Genomic DNA, 24,746 nt, shown 5'->3' on the forward strand with positions numbered 1-24,746 from the left:
GATGGTCTTGGTCTCACTAAGGTATATTTGAGCAGAGACTTCAAGGAACTTAAAGCTATGGGCATATGGGAGTGAAAAACATTCCAAGCAGAGAAAGCAGCAAGTGCAAAAGTCCTGTGGTGGACAGTTCAAAGACAGTCAGGAGGCCAGGGTATTGGGTACAGAGTGACAGAGGGAAGGCGGGGTAGGAAATGGGGTGGGACAGAAGTGGGGGCAGAGCATAGAGTGTCTTTCAGGCCACTTAAGAGCATTGGCTCTTTTTCTGAGCAAGGTGTGGAGTCACTGGGCATTTCTGAGCTGAGCAGAAATGTGATCTGACTCATTTAAAAAGGCTCACTCTGGCTGCTAGTTGGAGAGCACAGCTTTGTGAATTCTGTACTAATTTACTAATTTACATTTTAAACATGAAACGTGTGTGTGTGTGTGCACAACTTGTATAACTCAAAAATATAATTAAAGAAAAAGGTCTGCTACAAAATAAGCCCTGGCAGGGTGCCCATAGTTACTGGAGGCCAGGCCCCAAGACCGGGCGCCCATGGGAAGGCAAGATGGGATCCAGGGCTCCATTCTCGATTTTAATTTCAGCCTTTCAGATGCAGGGTGCCCAAAGGAGAGTCTGGAGGGGCCAGGAGAGAATGTGGGCCAGAATCAAATGCAATATGTTGCAATTTGCATTCCAAGTATATCTAATTTTCACAATCAAAACATAATATTTTATATCTATGTGTATATATGTACAGACACACACACACACACACACACACACACACACCTATTTAATTTTTAAAATTGGCTTAGCTCTCCAAACATCTTCTCTTAGCAGAGAATATTATCCAGTTGTCCCTTTTTAAAAATCTCTGGAAAGGATAAAGTGTGGCAGCCAAGGCGGGGCTCACACCTGTAAACCCAGCACAATTGGGAGGCCAAGGCGGAAGGATTGCTTGAGCCTAGGAGTTTGAGACCAGCCTGGGCAACATAGTGAGACTCTACAAAAATTAAAAAATTAGCCAGGCATGATGGTGTGCCCCTGTGGTCCCAGCTACTTGGGAGGCTGAGGCAGGAGGATCTCTCGAGGCCTGGAGCTCAAGGCTGCAATGAGCTGTGTTCACACCACTGTACTCCAGCTTGAGCAACAGAGTGAGACCCTGTCTCAAAACTAAACAAATAAAGTGGCAGCCAGAGCCCAAATGAGGGCTTTACACAATCAGTCAACTCAGCTCATCCTCACAATAAGCCTGTGCTGGAGGCATTCCTACCTATTTTGCAGGTGAGGAAAAAATGGCTATAGGAAGCAAAAAGAGGGATCAGTAGGCTTGAGGGAGGAAGTGAGTACTGGAGAGTTAGGGATGTGGAGCAGGCATGGGGTGGCTGTCAAGGGTGGTGCGATCAAAACCATATGGCCCCCAAATCTGAAATGTTCTCTATTTGGCCCTTTATAGAAAATGTTTACTAAAAGAACAAAGCTGGAGGCATCACGCTACCTGACTTCAAACTATACTACAAGGCTACAGTAACCAAAACAGCATGGTACTGGTACCAAAACAGAGACATAGATCAATGGAACAGAACAGAGCCCTCAGAAACAACGCCACATATCTACAACTATCTGATCTTTGACAAACCTGACAAAAACAAGAAATGGGGAAAGGATTCCCTATTTAATAAATGGTGCTGGGAAAACTGGCTAGCCATATGTAGAAAGCTGAAACTGGATCCCTTCCTTACACCTTTTTTTTTTTTTTTTTTTTTTTTTTTTTTTTTTTTTTTTTTTTTTTAAACCTAGGCATTACCATTCAGGACATAGGCGTGGGCAAGGACTTCATGTCTAAAACACCAAAAGCAATGGCAACAAAAGTCAAAATTGACAAATGGGATCTAATTAAACTAAAGAGCTTCTCCCCAGCAAAAGAAACTACCATCAGAGTGAACAGGCAACCTACAAAATGGGAGAAAATTTTCCCAACCTACTCATCTGACAAAGGGCTAATATCGAGAATCTACAATGAACTCAAAAAAAAAAAAACTAAAAAAACAGACAGCCCAAGGATCAAGAGGGCAAATGACATGAACAGACACTTCTCAAAAGAAGACATTTATGCAGCCAAAAAACACATGAAGAAATGCTCATCATCACTGGCCATCAGAGAAAAGCAAATCAAAACCACAATGAAATACCATCTCACACCAGTTAGAATGGCCATCATTAAAAAGTCAGGAAACAACAGGTGCTGGAGAGGATGTGGAGAAATAGGAACACTTTTACACTGTTGGTGGGACTGTAAACTAGTTCAACCATTGTGGAAGTCAGTGTGGCGATTCCTCAGGGATCTAGAACTAGAAATACCATTTGACCCAGCCATCCCATTACTGGGTATATACCCAAAGGACTATAAATCATGCTGCTATAAAGACACATGCACACGTATGTTTATTGCGGCACTATTCACAATAGCAAAGACTTGGAACCAACCCAAATGTCCAACAATGATAGACTGGATTAAGAAAATGTGGCACATATACACCATGGAATACTATGCAGCCATAAAAAATGATGAGTTCATGTCCTTTGTAGGGACATGGATGAAACTGGAAATCATCATTCTCAGTAAACTGTCGCAAGGACAAAAAACCAAACACCGCATGTTCTCACTCATAGGTGGGAATTGAACAATGAGAACTCATGGACACAGGAAGGGGAACATCACACTCCGGGGACTGTTGTGGGGTTGGGGGAGGGGGGAGGGATAGCATGAGGAGATATACCTAATGCTAAATGACGAGTTAATGGGTGCAGCACACCAACATGGCACACGGATACATATGTAACAAACCTGCACATTGTGCACATGTACCCTAAAATTTAAAGTATAATAATAATAAAAAAAAAAAAAGAAAATGTTTGCTAACCCCTCTACTACACCGTCAGCTCCATGAAGGCTAGGATCACACCCTACTTATCTTTTATTCTAAGACAGTGCCTAAAATACAGGGATAACAAAGTCTAAATGAATAAATGAGAAAACATCAGATATCATCTTTTTTAGCAGCAGGCTTATTCTCACTAATTGTGAGGAGGACTGAGATTGTGGCCTTTTGAAAGCATCACATCCTTCCATTTTCATACCTCCATTTAAATGAAAGTGAAGAATGGCAGCCACTGCTGAAATACTTAATACACCTGAAATCCTGACACTGGCCTGATTTTATGGGCCCTGATGTTTCTGTTACATGAAAGCTGTCAAACTACACTTGAAAACCCCAATTACACCCAGACTCAGCCAAAACCACATTTTCAACTTGACTCTGTGTTTTTAGAACTATAAATTTTCCAGCTTAGCTCAGCGAAGAGTGACGTAAAGTTGTACATATGTGGTGAGCTGTTTTATAGGCCCTCAGATCTAAGAGCACAAAGCAGCTGTAATACTGGCAATGAGGCCTGATGAGAAACCAGCCTGGTTCTGAAATACAATATTCCTAATTATAATAAGAACAATGGCGTTGAAATTTGACAGACATTACCTCCGAGGAGAGCCAGGATGGATTGGGGAGTCACAGAGCCTGGGAGCCGAGGGATTGTCATGGAGGCCACGGTTATGAGTTCTTGAGCCATATATTCCTGTCAAGCTCAGAGAAGTGGCTAAGGAGACACCACTTCTCTTCTCTTCTTTCCTCATTGAATAAGATAGGATTTACCACGGGGCCAGGTGATGCCACAGAGGCACCTGTGCCAACTGCCTTCTACTTTTCCCACACAACAAGGGTCCAGAAAGCTTCCAACTTAAGAGTCCCTTCTGAACTCAAGGACAATCAAAACAGAGATTTTCCCCCACTAATAAACAACGAGCAAGGGCTCAGCCTGACAATCCATATTATATTCAGAATGTTCAGCACATGCTCATCTGCTCCTCATAGCAACCTCTACAGGCTTCCTGGAGGAGGTGATCCTTGAAGGGCAGGAAGCCCACTTCTGGCCCTTTGGACATTCATCTGACTTTGTGTCTCTGCACATTGGGGTGAATTATTCTATGTGCCCTGCCTATCATTGATGCTTAATAATTATGCGTCAGGCTCACTAATTAACAAATACAAGTAATGCCACCAACCGGTTTCTACTTCTCCACTGACATGGTGAGATCTATCAGCCACTACCCAGAGCATAGTGGGGATTCTGCTCCTTAATGCTGGCCTCTGGTGGGCCTACTACTCTGCACTGGGCCTTCCAGGACTTAGCATTGGGCCTCCAAAGCTGGCACTGGACCATCATAGAAGTGGCTGGCTTCGAGTATTTAGTCCCCAACCCAGCCTGGCATTGGGCCCCTTACCTCCAAATAATCCTGCCCTCTCCCACTGGAGCTCCCACCCCAGCCCCAGGACTCATGGTGAAAGAGGTGAGGATGGAGGTTTAGTGTGGATGGACATGGCCATTCCCAAAGCTACATCACTGACCCAAGGGCAGCTGCCATCTCTTTCTCTAGATTCTTGGCTGTTTGCCCACATGGTGCCTGCAGCTGGGCAGAGCTTCAGGCCCCACCCCATGAGAATGAACCGCCTGCCCGCTGGCAGAGTTGGCTCCCTCCACCCTGGGCTCAGGTGCTCCTGTGCATGAAATAGCTGGCAGCACCAGGGTAGGGAGAGGAGGGAAATTTAAATGAGTCTTAAGGGACTGGAAAAATAATTTGATGAAATGTTCCTAAGCTTTTTTTTTTTTTTTTTTTTGGCTTAATACCCATAAATTGCAGGGGCCATGTGTGCTAACAGCTTTTGATTTATGATGCCTTTATTGTTGCACTGTATTTAAGCCAGATGATGAAAAGGTAGCAAGAGTAAAAAGACCCTTTTGCAAAATGCTTTGGGTTCCATCATGGGGTCAAGCCATTTCTGTCAATCTTTGCCACCACTTTGTTAATGCAAGGGCTCTGGGCACTGACAGCTGAGTAGCTAATTGCTGTTGGACGCCAGCCCACCAGGCATCTTCCTCCTCCCCTTAGAAATTTTGCACTCCCTCCCCCAGGTCCCTTCCTCTAGCAAGACCTTTTAATGGCCGCTGAGGGCCAGGAGGGAAGCTCGCCTTGGCTAAACTTTGAGGGGCCATGTCTTATCCAGCTGCCACAGCACAGAGATATTCCCAGGACCTCTAATTAAAATGCCTACAGTCCAACCAATATGCTCCTGTTTCATTGCTTAGGGGTTACAAAGCTCCCAGCAAATGCTAAACACAAATTAACAAAACGCTGTGTCAGCCTTTCTGGTCCCATTACAATGTTATTGTCATATTTATTAGCACAATTCCCTGTAGGACACTGGTAGAAATATCTAAAAAGTGAGTTAAGCACTCTCCTTGGCTATATGGGGAAAATGCTCTGCCATTTCCCTGCGGAGCACATAAACTTTGTTTGCAATTTGTGCTCACAGCAACTCCCAGCCGAAGACAATCCATTCCTGTTCTTGTACGGAAAGGGGGCTACGTTCTCTCAAACTGTAATTATCTTCTATTCACGCTACTGTAAAATGACTAGGTTGTTGCCACTGCTTTTATTTCAAAGAACAGTTCTATTATCCGTTTACAAAATTTAACAACCTACAGCACTTCCATGAATTAATTACAGTCTGAGGGGAGCATAAACACAAACTTCACTGATCACGTTGTTCTAAATCACATTAGCCTAATTGCTTGATATTCGGAATTGAGTTGACTTTTGCACATCTCGCTCAATTACTCCCCACCCTTTGTGTCTGTCTGACTGCCTGCTTCTGCACTCCTCTGCAGGGGATGGGATGTATTTTCCCCAGAGTCAGAGGAAAGCCAAAGGGGAAAAAAACCTCTTTGGAATGTTTCACAAGGGAGGAAAGATATGTTACTATGACAACTTGTTCTTGGCAACCACAATGACATACACCCCAAAACCTTCCGTCTTCCTCCTTGCCCATCAGAAAGATATTATCAAATCATGCAGCAAGAGAAGGTGAAGGTTCTAAACACTATACATAAAGATGGCACCAAGGCAGTCTGTGTGGAAAGCCAGGGTCCCAGGAGTCAAGTGAAGAGTGCTGGTTTGTTTTTTTGTTTTTGTTTTTGTTTTTTCCTGGAGAGATGGGGGTCTCACCATGTTGCCCAGGCTGGTCTCAAACTCCTGGCCTCAAGCGATCCTCCCACCGCAGCCTCCCAAAGTGCTGGGATTACAAGCATGAACCACCGTGCCCAGCCTAGAGCGCTGTCTTGAAGGACATACAGAACTTCATCACATGAGAGAAGTGAGAAAAGAGAACTCCAGGACACGGGAAGAGAAAATGGAAAAATCACAGAGGCTTTGAGAATGTTCAGGGAAGGGCAAAAGGCTCATGTGGCCTTTTTCATTTCTATTTTTGCATATGTTTTATACTGTGCATAATGCATTAATGTAGTATGTATATAATCTATCAATATACATAAATATGCATATGTTGGGGATGTGTACTCAAGAATATTTTAATAATTAAGTAATTATAAATAATATATATGTGTATTGGGATGATTTAACAGAGAACACAGGCAAAACATTTGGCAACCATCAGTATGAGCAATGGAATCTATCTGAGATTATTAAGCACTAGAGTGAGTAGATCAGTGCTATGGTTTGAATGACAGTGTCCCCTCCAAAATTCATGTTGAAATTTAACTCACAATGCAACAGTATTTAGAGGCGTGGCTTCTGGGAGATGATTAAGTCATGAGAGCAGATCCCTTAGTGCCCTTATCAAAGGGCTTGAGGTTGAAGAGAGCACTCTCTTGCCCTTCCACCCCTTCTGCCATGTGAGGACACTGCATTTGTCCCCTCTAGAGGACGCAGCAACAAGGCACCGTCTTGTAAGCAGATAGCAGCCCTTTCAGCCACCAGTCCTGCTGGCACCTGGGTCTTGGACTTCCCAGCCTTCAGAACCTTGAGAAATCAATTTCTATTGTTTATAAATTACCCAGTCTGATGTATTTTGTCATAGCAATACAAATGGAGTAAGACTATCAGAACTACATCTTATAAAGATAAACTTGGTGCAACGTGTGAAGTGGGTTAAAGGGAGGGGAAAATATAGGCAGAGAAGCAGGGTAGGAGGCCATCATGGTGGTCCCTGTGACGGGTGCTAATGAGAGCCTGAGGAAGGGCCACCAAGGGGTGGATGGAGAAAGGGAGAATGCAGAAAGCTTTTTTGAAAGTAACATCCGTCAGGACTTGTTTCCCAATTGGAAGGCATGGGGTGAGGAGAGTTTGGGATTCTAAAACTGTTATCTTGGATAGCTGGGGAAGCAGTGATACCTTTAACGAAGACAGAATAAAGGAGAAGGGGAAGATAGGGGAAGGGAGCAATGATGAGTTCAGTTTTGGAAACTTTGAGTTCAGGATGCCTGTGGAACAGGTAGGTGGAGATGTCCATTAAAACAGCTGAAATTCAAAACCAGAATGGAGGTAGGCTAGTGGAGGAAGCCCTCAACTGCCTAACCCCTCACATAATTATTCACCTCCCTCTCTCTCTCTACTGACATCTGTAATCCCAGCACTTTGGGAGATGGAGGTGGGAGGATTGCCTATTTTTCTTGGTTGCATTTTGTGTTTCCTGGTGTTCTCTACATTCATTGATCCCTCTGAAAAATCTGTAGGCATCTCTCTATGCCAGGCAGTGTGCTCATGTGGTCAGGGGGAGAGGGCAGTTAGCAAACAGAGAGAGGCTGGCTGCTCGTGGGCAGATAGAGAAGAGCCCTGGTGCTGGCCACTGTGAGCATCAGCCTTTGTCCTGGAGGCTCACACAATCTTGGGAGGTGTGAAGAAGAGGAGTCTGTGGCTATCAGGTAAGAAGACCAACTCCAAGGGTGCCCACGCTTGCTCTTCTCACTCTGGCCCTCCCCACACTGCCTGCCATACTGGGTGCGGCCCAGAATCACCTGGAAATCTTCAGTCAAGAGGCATCAAGTGACATGTGGATAGAGAATGCCACCAGCAAAGCCCCAGGAAAATCACTGGTCCTAGGCGGGTTTGTTTGCTGGTGCCTCCTCTCATCGCATGGGATATACTTTGTGAACTTGCACCACTGTGGGCAGGAAAAAGGCAGAGGGGGCATTGAGTGGGAGCCAGAAAGGAAGAGATAGGTAGAGATTCCAGTTCTTCTTTAAAAGGGATCTGGAGACATCAGATCATCTCTTCTGCCCTGGGGTAGAGTTGAAACCTTCCTGAAGTCCCTTGGCTATCTGGAGTGAGTGCAGCAGGAATGTGAGTGGCCTAAAATTTAAAGAAATTGTAGGTGTTTGGTAAGTAATAATAGGCCATTATGAAACACATTTACCATTGATCACTTATAGGGAAATAGATTAAACTGTCAGATGAAATCTTAAAATAAACACTGTTATAAATTGAATTGTTACCCCCAACCCCAAAAATCATATATTGAAGTCGTAACTCCCAATGTGAAATGTAATTGGAGATAGAGCTATTTTATCTTTTTATAGAAATGGGGGTCTCACTATGTTTCCCAGGCTGGTCTACTCCGGGGCTCAAGCAATCATCCCACCTCATCCTCCCAAAGTGCTGGGATTACACATGTGAACCACCACTCCCTGCCTGGAGATAGAGCTTCTAAAGAGATACTTAAGCCTAAATGAGGTATTATAATAAGGATGGGGCCCTAATCCAGTAGGGCTGATGTCTTTATAAGTAAGAAACATCAGGAATGGAAGCATAACGAGGAAAGGCCGCATGAGGACAGTGAGAAGGCAGCCACGTGCAAGGCAAGGAGAGAGGCCTCGGAGAAACAAGAGCCACTGGCACCTTGATCTTGGACTTCTAGCTGTCAGAACTGTTAGCAAATAAATTTCTGCTGTGTAAGCCATCCAGTCTGCAGGATTTTGTTATGGCAGCCCTAGCAAACTGATACAGCACTATAAAAACATTTTCTTCTTTAACACAGGAGCCAGATCACCACTGTTTCCATCCTATTAATATATAGGCAAAATAAATACAACTTGTTTTTGTGAACTTGCCTGTTTTCTTGATTGCATTTTGTGGCTCCTGGTGTATTTTATATTACTTTCTGAATCAGCCTACCCCTACTCCTCTCTCTAGCCCTACCACATCTTGTCTTTATAAGCAGTGGGTGCTTCCATCCCTGTCTCAGACAGCTGAAGACAGAGTGAGAGCAATAACAGGTATACTGATTTGCAGCACTTTGTGTAAGCTGAGGGCTGCCCCAAATGCCCCCATCAAAAGGCATCAGCCTAAACGGGAAAAAATGTGTCTTCTTCAATCCCCCTGAAGTTCCCCTCAATGATTTTCTGTTCTGCAATGACATTTCCAGTCAAAGAGGCCAAAGAGATAAAACTGCTGACCTAAAGACTTTTTCTTCTGCTCCTGGGGGCAGTCTGGACACAAATTCACAGAGTGGGCAGTGGGGAAGTGAAATTGATGGTGCCAAACAGCATCATCTAAACAAGCAGAACCCAGAGGGGGACATGAAAACGTCCAGCTTCCTTTATGGCTGTGAGACATGGACCAGTCATGGCGTCTATGATGTCATATTTTAACCATCCCATCTGAACGGTTGAGCAGTTTCATCTGTGTCACCACTAAGCCAGATTTAACACTAAATAGTGAGAGGGTTTCCAACAATCTTGACTTCCAGGGAAGACGTTCTCTCACTAGAGGACCAAGTTTGTGTGACATGTGATCCTGTGTGGGAGCCAGCAGGGAGCCTTAACTGCAGTTCTATGGGCAGCCGAGGCACTGACAATAAACACAGTCGCCAGTGGTGGATTGCCAGGAAAGTCCCTCTCTCACAAGGGCAGCTGGAATTCTGAAGTCTGGCCCAAACATCCCCAGAACTAGTCACCACTAGGGACAGTCTCTAAAAGGTGCTCTGAAAATGAAAGATAACCTTCCCAGGAGACATTATGGAAAACAGTCAGAGGATCACAGTCCCCATAGATGAACTGAACGATACCACCAGGGTTTCAGCTCCAAACCCTCCATACCAGAGACGGGGACAGGCTAGGGCTCAAAGCAGTGCTTACCAAGCTTCAGACCTGGGGTGCCACCTTTGTAATATTTGCCTTGTCCAGTAACTCCTCTGATGTTTAATTTTATGAGTCAACTAGATTGGGCCGTGGGTGCCCAGGTATTTGGTTAAACATTATTCTAAGTGTTTCTGTGAGGGTGTTTTTGGAAGAGATTAACATTTGAATTGATGGACTGAGTAAAGCAGATGGCAACCCATAACATGGGGGGACTTCACCCAATCCATCGAAGGCCTGAAAAGAACAAAAAGGCTGACCCTCCGTGGGGTAAGAGGGACCTCCCCCTGCCTGACTGCCTTCCAGCAGGGACATTTTCTTTTCCGCCTTTAGACTGAAACTAAAACATGAGCTCTTCTTGGGTCTCATGTCTGCTGGCTTTTGAACTGAACTATACCATAGACTCCCCTGCATCTCCAGCTTCCAATCACAGATCTCGGGACTTCTTGGCCTCCATAATCATTTGACCAACTCCTTATAGTAGAGCTCTTTACACACAGACACACACAGACACACACACACACACACACACACAGACACACACACACACACACACACACACATACACACACACCCTATTGGTTCTGTTTCTCTGGAGAACCCTAACTAGTACACCTCCTGCATTCCTAATATTTACTAAATCTTTAAATGGCCTATTTAAATAAATACATTTTAATGAAACTTTATGTCACGCTTATAAATTCAAATCACATGTTTATTGTTAAAAATATAAATTTAGGCTGGGCACGGTGGCTCATGCTTATAATCCCAGCACTTTGGAAGGTGGATGCAGGAGGATGGCTGGAGTTCAGGAGTTCGAGACCAGCCTGGCAACATGATGAAGCCCCGTCTCTACCAAAAATACAAAAAATTAGCTCGGGGTGGTGGTGGGCGTCTATAATCCCAGTTACTCAGGAGGCTGAGGTGGGAGGATGGCTTGAGTCTGGGAGGCAGAGGCTGCAGTGAGCTGAGATCGTGCTACTACACTCCAACCTGGGTGACAGAGTGAGACTCCATCTCAAAAAAAATTTTATATATATATATATATATATATTCTGTAAAATTAAATACACATTAAAGTAACAGTGCCCGCTGAAAACACACTTCATTCAGATGGTGTGACTGGATACATTTTGAAGGTGGAGGTGGGGAATGGTTTACAGAATGGTCATGGAACAAAACTTCTCTCTCTCATTTCAATCTCTACCAAATGGAGGTCAACTATATTTTATAGTGAATCTTTGCCTACTTTTTCGGGAGGAAGATCGTTCTTTCTTAGGCATCAAAAATAAGGCACAATACAACATAAAGAATGCCATGATTACACGCTGCGGTTATCAGTTGCTGCATTAAAAACAAGTTCAAACTTGGTAGCTTCTCATAGCTCACCATTTTGTGAGTCAGGAATTCAGAGAGGCTTGCCTGGGCAGTTTGTCTGTGGTCTGTGTGGCAGCAGCTAGGGTGGCTGGGACTTGGTGGTCCACATCCAGGATGGGTTCTTCACCCATGTGTCTGATCCCTCCATGTCTCCTGCCTCTTTCTCTCTGTGTCTCTTCCTACAGAGCCTCTCCATGTGCCTTTGGCTTCTCACTGCATGGCAGCCTCAGGGCAGTGGTGCCCAGGGCAGTCCCATGGTGACTCAGGGTTCCAAGAGCTAGCATCCAAAGAACCAGTAGAGCTGCAAGCCTCCATATATCCATCCTGGAAGGTCACTTCCACCAATCCTAAGAGCCAAGCAACACATGCCAGTCAAGGAGAGGGGAGTTAGACCCCACATCTCCATGGAAGGAATGTCAAAGAATTTGTAGCCATCTTTATTCCCTTACCTCGTTCTTATGTATTGAACAAGGAGAAAGTCCTCAGAATGGGGTTTCAACAGCATGGGTAAAAATGTTCACCGTGGACTTTGGGAGGCCAAGACAGGCAGATCACAAGGTCAGGAGATCGAGACCATCCTGGCTAAGATGGTGAAACCCCGTCTCTGCTAAAAATCCAAAAAAATTAGCCAGGCGTGGTGGTGGGTGCCTATAGTCCCAGCTACTCAGGAGGCTGAGGCAGGAGAATGGCGTGAACCTGGGAGGCAGAGCTTGCAGTGAGCCAAGATCTCGCCACTGCACTCCAGCCTGGGCAACAGAGTGAGACTCCGTCTCAAAAAAAAAAAAAAAAAAAAGTTCACCGGGGAGCCACTTAATTCAAGTGGCAGGTCAGACTGGTAAAAAGGTGTGAGTTTTAGAGTCAGACACATCTGAATTTGAGACCCAGTTACACCACTTAACAGGTGATCTTGGTACAGTTGTTTAAGCTCACTGAATCTCTGCCTTTTGGTCTGTGACATGGAATGGTGATGTTTCTGGGCTGCTGTGTGGATACCCACAATGTCTGCAACATCACAGTCCCTCAGTAGTGTTAATCATTTTAAGTCAACTTACAGAATAGTGAGGATTTTACAAAGGTGTTTTTTTTGTTTGTTTGTTTGTTTGTTTTTAAGACAGGATCTTACTCTGTCACCCAGGCTGGAATGCAGGAGCACAATCTTGGCCCACTGCAACCTCCGCCTCCCAGGTTCAAGCGATTCTTGTGCCTCAGCCTCCTGAGTAGCTGGGATTACAGTGTGAGCCACCACACCTGGCTAATTTTTGTATTTTTAGTAGAGACGGGATTTCGCCACATTGGCCAGGCTGGTCTCGAGCTCTTGGCCTCAAGTGATCCACCGCCTTCAGCCTCCCAAAGTGCTGGGATTACAAGTGTGAGCCACCATGCCAGGCCGTACAAAGGCGCTTTCTAAAATACCATATGTATGATAAAACCTATGCATAATCTGAAGGAGACTGACGCATGATAGAAAGGGTCTTCTCATTTAGCTTAAAACTACAGTTTTCAGAAGAAATTCACTAGCAAGCATCTTGCTAGAATGTTAGAGGCACCCCAAAGTTCCTACCATGATCTTTGAGAGGGCTCTGCATAGTGATCATATAGGAAACTGGCAAAACAGAACCAGCTTTTTCTAAGCCTTAATTAATCAGAATGCTCAGGGAGACAGGAGAAGGTAAAATGAGTGGCAGCTCTGATCCACAGGTGCTCAACAGTGATGGTAACAGCTTCTGCAGAGGGGCATTTTGGAAATGTGTCAGTGATGGTTGTATCTGATACAATGCTGGGGGCAGAGTGGGCATTCCTGCCACTTAGAGGCAGAGACCAGGGATGCTCGGTGTCCCTCAGTGGATGGAGTAGTACCACACAATGAAAGCATTGTCTTGCCAAATAGAAATACCCTGCTTTTCTGAACCTGGGACTAACTTATTTTACAAATAAGCAATATGTAGTTCTGCTCAGCTGTAATAGACACTTTACACTTTATTTTCCAGGAATGCCATTAGTGCATAAATCAAAGGAAGACTGTTTATTTTCTTCAGAATTCCAAGAGTTGTGTATCATTTTGGAAAATCACACCACCCGCAGCAGCTCATGTTATCTGAGTCACCAATCCCACTCCTCTGACTTCGACTGCATTGGAGGGGTGGCCCAGCCTGAGCTTCTGGGGGCAGGTGTCAGCCCCTGATCACTTCGTTCTGTTGCCCAGAGGCGGGTGCCTGCGTTGGAAGTAATTAGCAAATACTTTGTCTCATTCTTCTTTATATTTCGGTTATGACATTATATTAATTTTTCTTAAAAATTATGGGTGTGAGTGAGTCATATTATCCAGGAATTTCACCTCAGAATTGTAAACCAGGTGCTTGAATATATTTGCAATAAAAATGGGGGTTGGGTCTGACAGGCCTAAAAGCTCACTGCTTTAAAAGAAATTTTCTGTGGATCAAAAATGCCTTTCCAAGTGGAAACACCAGGGAATCATTTCCTTTCTGGAACCTGCCGGACCTGGAGCAGCCCTGCCAGGCGGAGCAGGAGAGGCTGGCACTGCAGCATGAAAGAGCTCTTTCTCTTCAGCCCTCACAGGTGAAAAGACACGGACGCCCCAGCCACTGCTCAAACCGGAGGAGGAAAGACTCACAGACTCCTAGGGCCATGTGGCCCTCAATAAGTTAGTTACGTATAATATAAGCCTCAGTTTCCCCATTTGTATGTTGGCAGTAAAAATAGCCCCTCCTGTATTGACTTCCTGTGTGGATCAAATATGATAAGTAAGATAAACCATGTTTCATGCTTCCCTCCACATCCCTGAGCACATAATGCTCAATTGGTGCAAATGTGTATTATCATCCGTATAGCATTTATGGTTTACAAAGCCCTTTTCCACGTACTGTTTCCTTTGGACCATTCAGCAGTGGGGACTGACAGGAAGAACATCTCCAGGGAGGAGAGGAGGCTCGGGGATGCCATGATACTTGCCCTAGGTCACACTGCTGGCCATGAAAATGGCTTTTCTGAATTGGAATCCGTGCGGCTCCATTTAGATGGATTCTGTGCAGCTCTGAAGACACAAGTAGGCTCTCAGAGGAGGAAGAAGCTACTGGAGAAGAAAGGTAGGAAATTGCTAACAACTGGAGCTTCCTAACAATGGAAGGGTAGAGTCTTGTGCTGTCTGCTTCCTTCCAAGACGTTAGCAGGGAGTTTGGGCCTTGACCTGGGAGAGAGGCCTTGAAACTCATTTGGTCTAAGAATCCAAGCTTCACTTCGAGATCACTTCTCAGAGTACAGGTTTTTCCTTTTAACTCTTTCCTTGAATGTTAGATGTTTTTCCCTCAAACATATTGTTTTAGTTGTCATTTTAACTTTTCCACAGAGGAGTGAGCTAGCTGGAAAATGGTCTGGGACTTCAGTGGCACCATGGTTCCAGCATAAATTCTCCTTACTCTGTTTTAAATCTGCACTCTCAGGGATGAGAAAGAAAACCCCTGAAACTGATGTTCAATTCACAAAGTACACACGCAGAATACAGGAAATCTCTGCCAAAGCGTGGCCTGGGTTTGCTTAACTTTGTCCTGGAAGTTCCGTAACCTGTGTTATCTGCTGTTAAAAATTTACAGGGACCAGCTGAGTCTTTGGGCCAATGGAATTTTTTTTTTCTTCAGGCATGAAAATGTCAAATATAGTCATAAAAACAATGACCTAACCTGTGTCCAGAAATATGGTTTCTAAACAATTATACTTCCAGTTAACCTCACACTACCGTGGTCCCAAACCAATGAATAAGAACTCAATTTCTCAGCATTTGACCTGAACAGAGATTTGGGCTGCTTCCAGGGAAATGCATATTAGACAAACCTTTCTGAATGTACCTTTTTCTAGGCCAGGTGCAATGGCTCACGCCTTAATCCCAGCACTTTGGGAGGCCAAGGTGGACAGATCACCCAACGTCAGGAGCTCGAGACCAGCCCGGCCAACATGGTGAAACCCTGTCTCTACTAAAAATACAAAAATTAGCTGAGCATGGTGGTGGGTGCCTGTAATCCCAGCTACTTGGGATTCTACTTGAGGCAGGAGAATCTCTTGAACCTGGGAGGCAGAGGCTGCAGTGAGCTGAGATCGCACCACTGCACTCCAGCCTGGGCGACAGAGGAAGACTTCATCTCAAAAAAAAAAAAAAATTCACTGAATGTACTTTTTTCTTATTCTACTAACAGATCACTTCTAGTTGATTTATTCTTCTTTACTAGGTTCATGCCAAATGACTTCTAACTAAAAGAGAGGGCCCTAGAAAGAAAGAACCAATCTTCTATACCATCATATCATTGGCCCCAACACATTCTCACACATATCACCTCCCAAATCGAGTACTACCTTCACATCCCTGGAGAGAGCTTATACTCACCTGGTCTCATTAAAGCAACACATGGTTGTACAGTTTCTCACTGTGGGACCAATTAACCATTTCCACATCAGGCACCAACACAACCCCACCATGCCGTTTGCCCTCTTTATTTATGTTAAGTCTCTAGTACTAATTATGTTAAGACACTCAAAACAAGAGCTATATTTTCACACCGTGGGTGGTGATTTCGAGCATTAGAATCAGCTTTTTCCCCGCACTGTTTCTATGCTTTGTAATTTGCATACCAAAATTTAAAGCTATCTACAGCTTTCCACTTGAAGCTTTTTTGCAAATGAGGTCTTAAAAGTGATACCGCCGAATATGCTCGGGCACCTTTGGCATCTGAAAGGGAAAATTCCCCATACAAGGGGCAGTGCGCACATGGCTGCTGGGTTGACTCCTAAGTCTCAAGGCAAACTCCCCCAGCACAGGCCACAGTGGCAACAGCATGAACCAAATCTTGCTTGAATCCAACAAATGACCACAGATTTCTCATGACTGAAAAAATAACAGAAATCTATTCCCACAGTGGAATTTGTCACTGATCAATAAACCCAATGCATTGTGCAACATTTGTGATTATTCTCTTTGGAATCAACAGCATGTCTTAATAGCTAATTGTTTGATAAAGCCTTGACATCACCAAAATTTCCCAATAATGAGGGCACTAAATCCTCAAGAACTGTGAAGGAAAGAGGTCAGCCTCTTCTTTGGAAGGCCACAGAGAATGAGAATGATTCTTATAGTCCTATAATCACTCAGAAATGGTTAGGCCCAAAGGAATTAAGTTACATGACCTCCAAATCCTGTCTCCAAAACCAAAAGCATGAATGCCCTGGCATAGGCTTTTGCCTTGTGTTTTTCTCTTCGGTTCTTCCTTTCCTCATTCACCAAGGCAGACTGCTTGTCAAAACAGGATTAAAATCCTGAGGCCAGCCCCTGGCCGACTTGAAGGCTGTATCCAAGGCAGGGCCTTGGACATGGCGGCTCCAAGTGTTTCATGGGCCTGGTGAGAGGAGCAGGCCCTGGCTCTAGACACCAGGGAAAAACATACTCCTTAGTGTTCAACCCTGGTTTTCTCATCAGAGCGATGATGTCCCAGGATGACCTGTGGACAAAAGAGGACAGGAGAAGAGAAAATATTTTCTTCAATTCAAAAGAAAAGGCCCCTATGGTCTATGAGCTGACAGCTGTATGGTACTCATAGCTATTACTGAATCCTTTCTGAACTGCACCGGGGATACAAGAGGGAGAGTGAAGGTCTAGTGCTCGGTTGGAAGGGAGAAGGAACAGGCTCCCTTCTCTTTGTTTTATCCCACTGCCTCTTTGCTCCATACCACTTTCCCCTGGCTGGATTTAGACCCAGCCAAGGCAATTCTTTGCTTTGCCCAGCTCAGCACTTGTTCCCAAGTTGAGTACTCATCTTCATGGGAGCCTGCACATTTCTTTAGGATTACTTTCAGGCCATATGTTTCTGTTTTGAAACAATGAGGGCTTCTCTATAATGATCAGCACAGGGAGAGGAAAAGGGCAAGGGCTTTGGTTACCAAATATTCAGCTCCCCAAAGTTGAGTCACCGTCGCGGGGCTAAGCAGACAACATCACCACCTTTCAAAGCACAGTGTTGACACTATTTTTTCCTGGCATACTAATTTTCTCATAACAGCCTGCTCCACACCTCTGCTTCTGTCTTGCATGTTTTCTGGAGAAAGTAAGACCTCCTCAGCTCAGCCAATTTCTCAAAAGGCTAAGACAGCCTGGCTGCAGGAATTGCAGTCATTCTTGAAAATCAGCAATAGTGGGTTGCATTTATCTGATCAAAAAATGCAACTGCCCAAAAAAAAGCACATCTACCTCCCCACAAATGAAAATTTAGGTAGCATGTGTCTAAGTTAGCGGCAGAGTAAGAGGAGTTTATATGGTTTCTTATCACTGGACTAAAACACAACTAGTAAAACTGGTATAGTAATAGTCACCCCGGGAAATATGCAATGTGGATATCAAAATCTACTCCCACTACTTCAGAGTGTCAAATGGACTGAGTGGAATGACTTTTCAGCTTAATACAAAGTGAGAACTGCCACTGGGTAATAAATTCCTTTCTGTCCTAAAATAGTAGCGCAAGAAATAATCATCCCAAGAAGCAAGAGGTGTTTTATCTCCTCCGCAGCAGCAAAGGGCTTCTCCTGATTGCTAAGTGCTGATTTATTCCAGAATGCACAATTGCAGCTTGCTGCTGGTCTCCACCCCATCCGCCTGAAGGCAGGGATGTTCTTGTCTGTGTCAGAACTGCCTGCTTAACCCAGCGGGAAGCCTTGTCACCGGTATCCAGCCCTGGCCACGTCTCTTGGCTAAGAGAAGCAGGAGCCCAGCAATGCTAACATTTGAAAGATCCAGAGGGAAGAGAGGAGGCTGACTTTTGAAGGGATGATCTGCATCCATCACCACTTGCCCTCCAGATGCTATACCCAAATAGCAGTGTCCCTCCTGAGGCTGTCCCTGAATGCCACCCACCAGTGACCAGCAGCACTGGGAGGGGTGTGTGTGTGTGTGTGTGTGCGTGTGTGCATGTGCATGTCTGAGAAGGGCAGGCAGGCTGCTCTGCAATGCTGAATGCTCCTGTCTGTGCCTCTTCAGACATTAATATATGCAGATCAGAAGAAGCTAAATTCCAAGCCTCTGTAAGCGTGTCCAAAATGGCCCTCTTGCCCAAAGTGCCTCTTCAGGTCTCAATCTAAAGATCAGCATTTGACAAACCACGGGTGAGAGTTTGCAAAAACATGAAGGAGTGAGCCCTTGCCAGAACTGAAACCAAGACTAGTGCAACAACAATGAAAAACGCTTAGAACCCACGGGCTGGCAGCCAAGGCGTTCTGACTTGGTATGGGCGTATCAACAAATGCAGGGTTCCCCACAGCGATTTACAGCAGAGACTCTAGTAGAGATTTACAGCAAACTGGAGTACTGCGCTCTTGCAAATGCAGAAGTTTGGGGTGGGGAAAGGTAGAAAAGAAAAAAAAGAAGAAAGACAAAGTGACATATTCAAATGCAATTCAAACATTCCAAGCTGCTCTTTTGACGTCAGAAATTTTACCATGATTTGGGTGATCCTAATGGTCTGTGGACCACGTTGGAAAATGTCACAATAGATGTTTGAATTAAAATCCAGTAGGTTTGCCAAAAGACCAACTGTTAAAAATTGGCAGCATTCCAGAGAACTTACTAGGCTGTGTACTGCCCCGGGGCTGAGAGAACTGCTAATTCCAGAGAAAGTTAATTATCACCTTATTGATAAAAGGGCAATTTTTAAAGCTTGTGGTGTGGCTTTTGTGACTCATTAATTAAAATTTAGAGTAATTTACTAGATACCCTGGTGCCTTCTGTTATATTATATCTGTACCAAGCCGTTTAATGTCTCTCCCAGGGGCTATTTTTAATCCCCCTCTTCTCTCCTCACCTGTCTGCTTTTGAAGGCAATGAAAACATTAAAAAACGTGTAAATCTAAAACTAGCCTTTTGAAAGATTGCAGAATTAAGAAATAAGATGTCCAGGGAGGCATTTTTTAAAAGTTTCTTCTTAGAAACGTCGAATTTGCCCACCAAAAGAAAGAAGCTTGTGTGATCACACCAAAGGCAACTGCTTTCACAAACTTCATCCGCAAAATGTTAGACAAGATTCTATGCTCCACGATAATCAGATTAAAAGAGGGTCTTTTCTCATCTCCTTTCCCTTCTTTCCCATTCCATCCCCAAATAAAATCTGAGGGCTCAGGGGAAGAATGACACTAGAGATGCTTGGTATCCTAAGGCTCCCAGCCCAGTGAGGGGTAGCGTCGCCTGCCACGCTCTTCAGGACTTGTGGAGTGGGGTGGGCACATCCCGGCTCCCTGGCATCTTACCCATGTGATATTGAGGTTTCCAAGGGCAGGGACTTGGGGAGGAAAATTGTCCTGCAGATCCCTAACAGGGCCCCTGTGAGTGCCTTTCAAGCTCCAGCCACCACCTCTGCCTGGACCAAAAGTTCTTTAAGGTGCGTGTCATAAAGGATGCGTGGACATGTGTGTGATGTGTCCTCAGGCCACACAAAATTGTAAACAGACCTACAAAGCACTCTAACATTTAAGCCCCCAGACTCCCAGAAAGGTTATTCCTGTCCGCGCATTCCTTCTTATGATTTCAAGGAACTTCGTTATGTTTCCTTAAACGTATTGAAGTGAAGTATTTGAGATGCAAAATTGAGATTAAAAATACATAAACAGCAGAGATGATTTTCTCATCATTTCAAATTTTAAAAATTAAAAAAGCCTATCTTTGTACTTTGGGGTAGTGCTTGAATTTTTTAATAGGAAAATGTTACTGAGTATTTTTTTAAAGTCAATATTGTTTTGAACTCTCATTATAAAAGTTCTTGCAGCAAGTGACAGTATTTGGGTCTGGCTTGTTTTCTGTGGGCTGAGCTGCTTAGCTTACCTGCTGCTTGCTAGAAGAGACAGCCTTTCACCCTCGCCCCCAGGAGTCAAGAACCAGAAAGTGAAACTGCTTCTGCTGGTTTCCCTCGCCTCGAAAACACACCACCAAAAGCAAAGAAATGATGAAAAGCAACTTACTCTTGTTTCACTTATTGTTTTCTTGTTTTTCTATTACCGTTCATTTGCTCTTTTCTTTTTTTTCTTTTTCTTTTTTTTTTTTTTTTGCAGCAAAATAAATGTAATTTTGGGGGCACGGGGAAGAAATGTAAACACGTTAAACATGAAAGAACTGAATTTTTGTGGGCTTTGCACTTTTGTTATAATTCCACAAATGAAGCAAACTGATGAATTTACCAAAATATTTCAGAGCTCATCTGCATACACAATTTAAAGAGCTAAAGAAAACACATTCATATTTTTAAAAAATTCTGTCAAAAAGCCTGTTTAAAAGTTATAGTTTGTGAAGCCACCAGTTTCCCTAAAACTGAAGATTCTGTGTTAACCTTTTATTTGAGTTTAGATGATCACACAGTACCGATTTTCTAGATAATCTTTACCCAGCTGCTGTTGCTCAAATAGCCCCTCATTTTTTCAGACTAGTTCTACCAAGCAACACAAAAAATGCTCCACGCAAATATTATATCCCCCAGATAGTTTAACACACTAAGAATTCCTTTGTAGTTATTTCTACATTTTTATGCTTTCACTCCGGATATTCTATTTTGCTTTAAAAAAAAAAAAAAAAGTGGAGAAAAAAAGCAGCTATATCCCTCAATCTTCAAAAATGGTTCCTCTGGTTGAAAAGAAAGAAAAACAGCATACAACAAACACCGCGATTCTGAAGTGCCTGGATTACTTTCTCAAGTACTGTAGTGTCTGAGATCAGTAAAAAACCACTTTCTCAGAAAGCCACTGATTGTCTAACCCTCATGAGGACTGTCATGGAATCTAGAGACAACATGAGGAGACACCTCTCATTCACGATCACAGATAGTGGAAAGAACTTTGACTCAAGCACCTCAACTCAGCAAAACAGCTCCGCAGCCTGCACCCTGGCCTCATCCACCGCTCCTGTCCAGCCACCAAGCAACCTGGAGAGGACCCCTCATGCTTTGGGAGGAGCACGTGGAAGCTGGTTCAAGTCACAGTGCTCCACCTGGGAAGGAGGTGATTTGAGCTTGGGAAAACTGCCGCTAATACGCCATAGTCACCAGTTTTTTTCCCCAAAAACGAATTAAAACCAGAAACTAGCAATAAATATTATCTTATTTATGCCTCATAAGTTAGGAAAAACCAGCACAAAGACATGTGAAATATTCGAAATAAAATTAAATTAAAAAAACACTTTTACATGTTCATAACATACCAATTTTAATAACCAAATTTTAGGTAAATATTTTTATCCCAAGACATATTACAATTTTTTTAAATTAAAAAGCAGAACAAAGCAAAATTATCGTGAAGGGAAAAAAATAACTAACCGGTTACTTGAGTTCACATTTGGAAAAAAATAACTTTCTAGGTATTTAAATGCAGAGTTAAAGAGTAATGAACATGTATATAGTCCAAATTTATAAACTATATAATTCAATGTTACATTTTCCCCTCTGAGATCTGGTTAATAAATTAAATGCTGTACTTTGCATATGAGGAACTAAAGTTTACCTACTGGACTCAGTGGTTTTAGTGCAGGACACTCTTGTGCATTGCCATAGAGGTAGGCATGCAATCCAGAAAAAAACTAAAACAGGTAACCTGTCATGCTGACAGTTACAAGAAAAAGATCCCGTGTCAACGGCACGCCTCCAATTGTGCATCTCCCTTACCTACAGCTTGTTCACCAGAGCCCTGAGCAGGTTGTTTACCAGGTCGGGAGTGTTGACTCAGAAGACAGATGACTTTCAGCACATGCAAACCGAGTATTGCAAAAGCTATCTTCCACCCGTTAGTAGCTCACAGTTAGTCTCCAGTAGCCCTGCGCTCCAGCTGCAAACATCTCATTAGACTAATGCATTCAGCACAGGCAGAAAACTCGATTTACCATAGCTACAGCAATGAATTTCCATTACGATGACAGCTTCAACCACATCATGTCCGGAAAACCAGCCAACCACTGGCTTTTAAAGAACACACACATTTTACATGCAGAAAACGAGGCCTGTGTGTGTGTGTGTGTGTGTGTGTGTGTTTCGTGTTTCCTTCCTCTTAGCAGCCTAAGAGAAATGTGCAGTGTAGCTTTTTGTTGACATGAGCTGCAAGGTAATGACACTTCTGCTTCTTTGGTAGTTACGTCCTTGTAATAACCTGAATTATGTCACAATGGTTAGAATGGGTGTTTCCAACATTTCAGTTTTCATTACCCCTCCTCTGTTGCCATAGAAACCAGACTGTAACATCATCTCTTTGTCCCAATCCTGCAGCAGTGTGGGCCAACACCAGGCTTATAAGACACTGGTGATCTGACAGAGTGAATGTTTGACTTTGGACAAATAAAACAAAAAGAAATATTACAACAGCATCATTGTTCAGGAGAGCCTGTGTGATTCCCAGAGCAGTGTGCCTATCCGGGTGTGTGCACACACCATGGTTGTACATATTAACTCAGCGGCTGCCCACAACATATGTGTACAGTTCATGAAAGCTGGCCCTGACTTTGGCTCCAGACCTGTATGTGTGCATGTGTAAGCATCTCTACCCACCTCAACGTGGTGGGACCTGCATAGGATAGAAACAGGGCAAGAGTGACTATTCATTCCCATGCCCCATTGCATTTTCTGCAGGAAATCAATACACACCAGCGAAGGGACCTTTTCTTTTCCTTTCTTTTTGTAAAGTGGAGCAGGGCTCCCCGTTGCCCATTTCATCCACTCTGGGATACTGGCATATTCACAGGTATTTCCTACAAGATGAAACATCCATTCTGCAAACATGTGGCTTACTCCTAGGGATGAGCAGCAAACAAATTTAGCCAGGACTAAATATCAACCAGGGCTAACTAAGGCTTAGGCCACAACCTGGCCAGTTACTGAGAGTGAAAAAAACTGCAATTGACAACTTGAGGTTTCTCTGAATATATGTGTAGAGTCACATTAGAAGTACATAAGAAATCTCTCCTCTGAAATTTATTATGAAAATATAAAAAATTGTTTTAAGTCAAAGCCTTGTAATTAATTGAGCAAGAAGAAATTCACTACTTTAGTTCATTTAATCATCAAATTTTGTTGTTTTGTGTGGGAAAAGGCAGGTTTGGTAGTTTGCATTTTCATTTCATATAAGTTGATTTCACTAAAGAAGGAGGAAGAGGAGAAGAAAAGAAAATAAGATGGATGGGCCAGGTGCGGTGGCTCATGCCTGTAATCCCAACACTTTGGGAGGCCGAGGCAGGTGGATCACTTGAGGTCAGGAGTTCAAGACCAGCCTGGCCAACATGGTGAAACCCCATCTCTACTAAAAATACAAAAATTAGCCAGGCTTGGTGGTACATGCCTGTAATCCCAGCTACTTGGGAGGCAGAGGCAGGAGAATCGCTTGAACCTGGGAGGCGGAGGTTGCAGTGAGTTGAGATCGCGCCATTGCACTCCAGCCTGGGTGACAAGAGTGAAACTCTGTCTCAAAAAGAAAGAAAAAGAAAAGAAAAGAAAGAAAAGAAGAAACGAAAAAAGAAAAGAAAAGAAAAGAAGAGAAAAGAAGATGGATGATTTAAATTTGGACAGCATCTCTGTCCCAGCAGCAGTGGTTATTATACTCACACCCGTGGCCTCATACATGCCACACTACATTTAGCTTAAAGCACCTGGAATGGGCTGAGATATTAGACCAATTTTGATTCTAAAATGTTTCTTAGGATAAAAAAAAAATGTTTCTTAAGTAATCAGAAATAGTCTCCAAGTCCTGTAAAAGAAGAAAAAGCGTTGGCAGAATCTACCCAAAAGAAAGGAGTTGCTGGTTTTCCTACCCAGCTCTGTGAGGGTTTCTCACTCTGATCGTCAGGCCCAACCTCCTTGCCTCCTCCCAGATGGGCTACCGTTGTCCTTGTCCTCAAGGTGGGTGCATGTGGGAAGCAGCCATTGTCATCTAACAGGTCAACTTGGTAATAAAGCCTAAAATTGAAATCAACAAAAGCTGGATTGCTTGGGCGTGGTGGCTCACGCCTGTAATCCCAGCACTTTGGGAGGCCGAGGCGGGTGGATCACGAGGTCAGGAGATAGAGACCATCCTGGCTAACATGGTGAAACCTCGTCTCTACTAAAAATACAAAAAAAATTAGCTGGGCATGGTGGTCGGTGCCTGTAGTCCCAGCTACTCAGGAGGCTGAGGCAGGAGAATGGCGTGAACCCGGGAGGTGGAGCTTGCAGTGAGCCGAGATCACGCCACTGCACTACAGCCTAGGGGACAGAACGAGACTCCATCTCAAAAAATATATATAATATATGTATTATATATTTTTTATATATTATATATTTTATATAATATATAT

General features: G+C 43.8%; 1 protein-coding gene across 2 annotated transcripts in view; it reads right to left on the reverse strand.

Annotated features, from left to right (window-relative positions):
* Positions 1–22,451, reverse strand: part of SCML4 (Scm polycomb group protein like 4) — a 122,118-nt gene extending 99,667 nt beyond the window's left edge. The window contains exon 1 of one of the 2 annotated variants that reach the window (XM_032165209.2): positions 22,311–22,451. In XM_032165209.2, the coding sequence (XP_032021100.2) occupies positions 22,311–22,335 (25 nt within the window). In that variant the 5' untranslated portion in view covers positions 22,336–22,451. Of the gene's footprint in view, positions 1–22,095 lie in introns of both variants that reach the window. The other variant, XM_032165201.2, reaches the window with a different exon arrangement.
* Positions 22,452–24,746: the final 2,295 nt, after the last annotated feature.

Source organism: Hylobates moloch, unplaced genomic scaffold (assembly GCF_009828535.3).
Source record: "Hylobates moloch isolate HMO894 unplaced genomic scaffold, HMol_V3 SCAFFOLD_2, whole genome shotgun sequence".
NCBI classification, from domain to species: Eukaryota; Metazoa; Chordata; class Mammalia; order Primates; family Hylobatidae; genus Hylobates; species Hylobates moloch.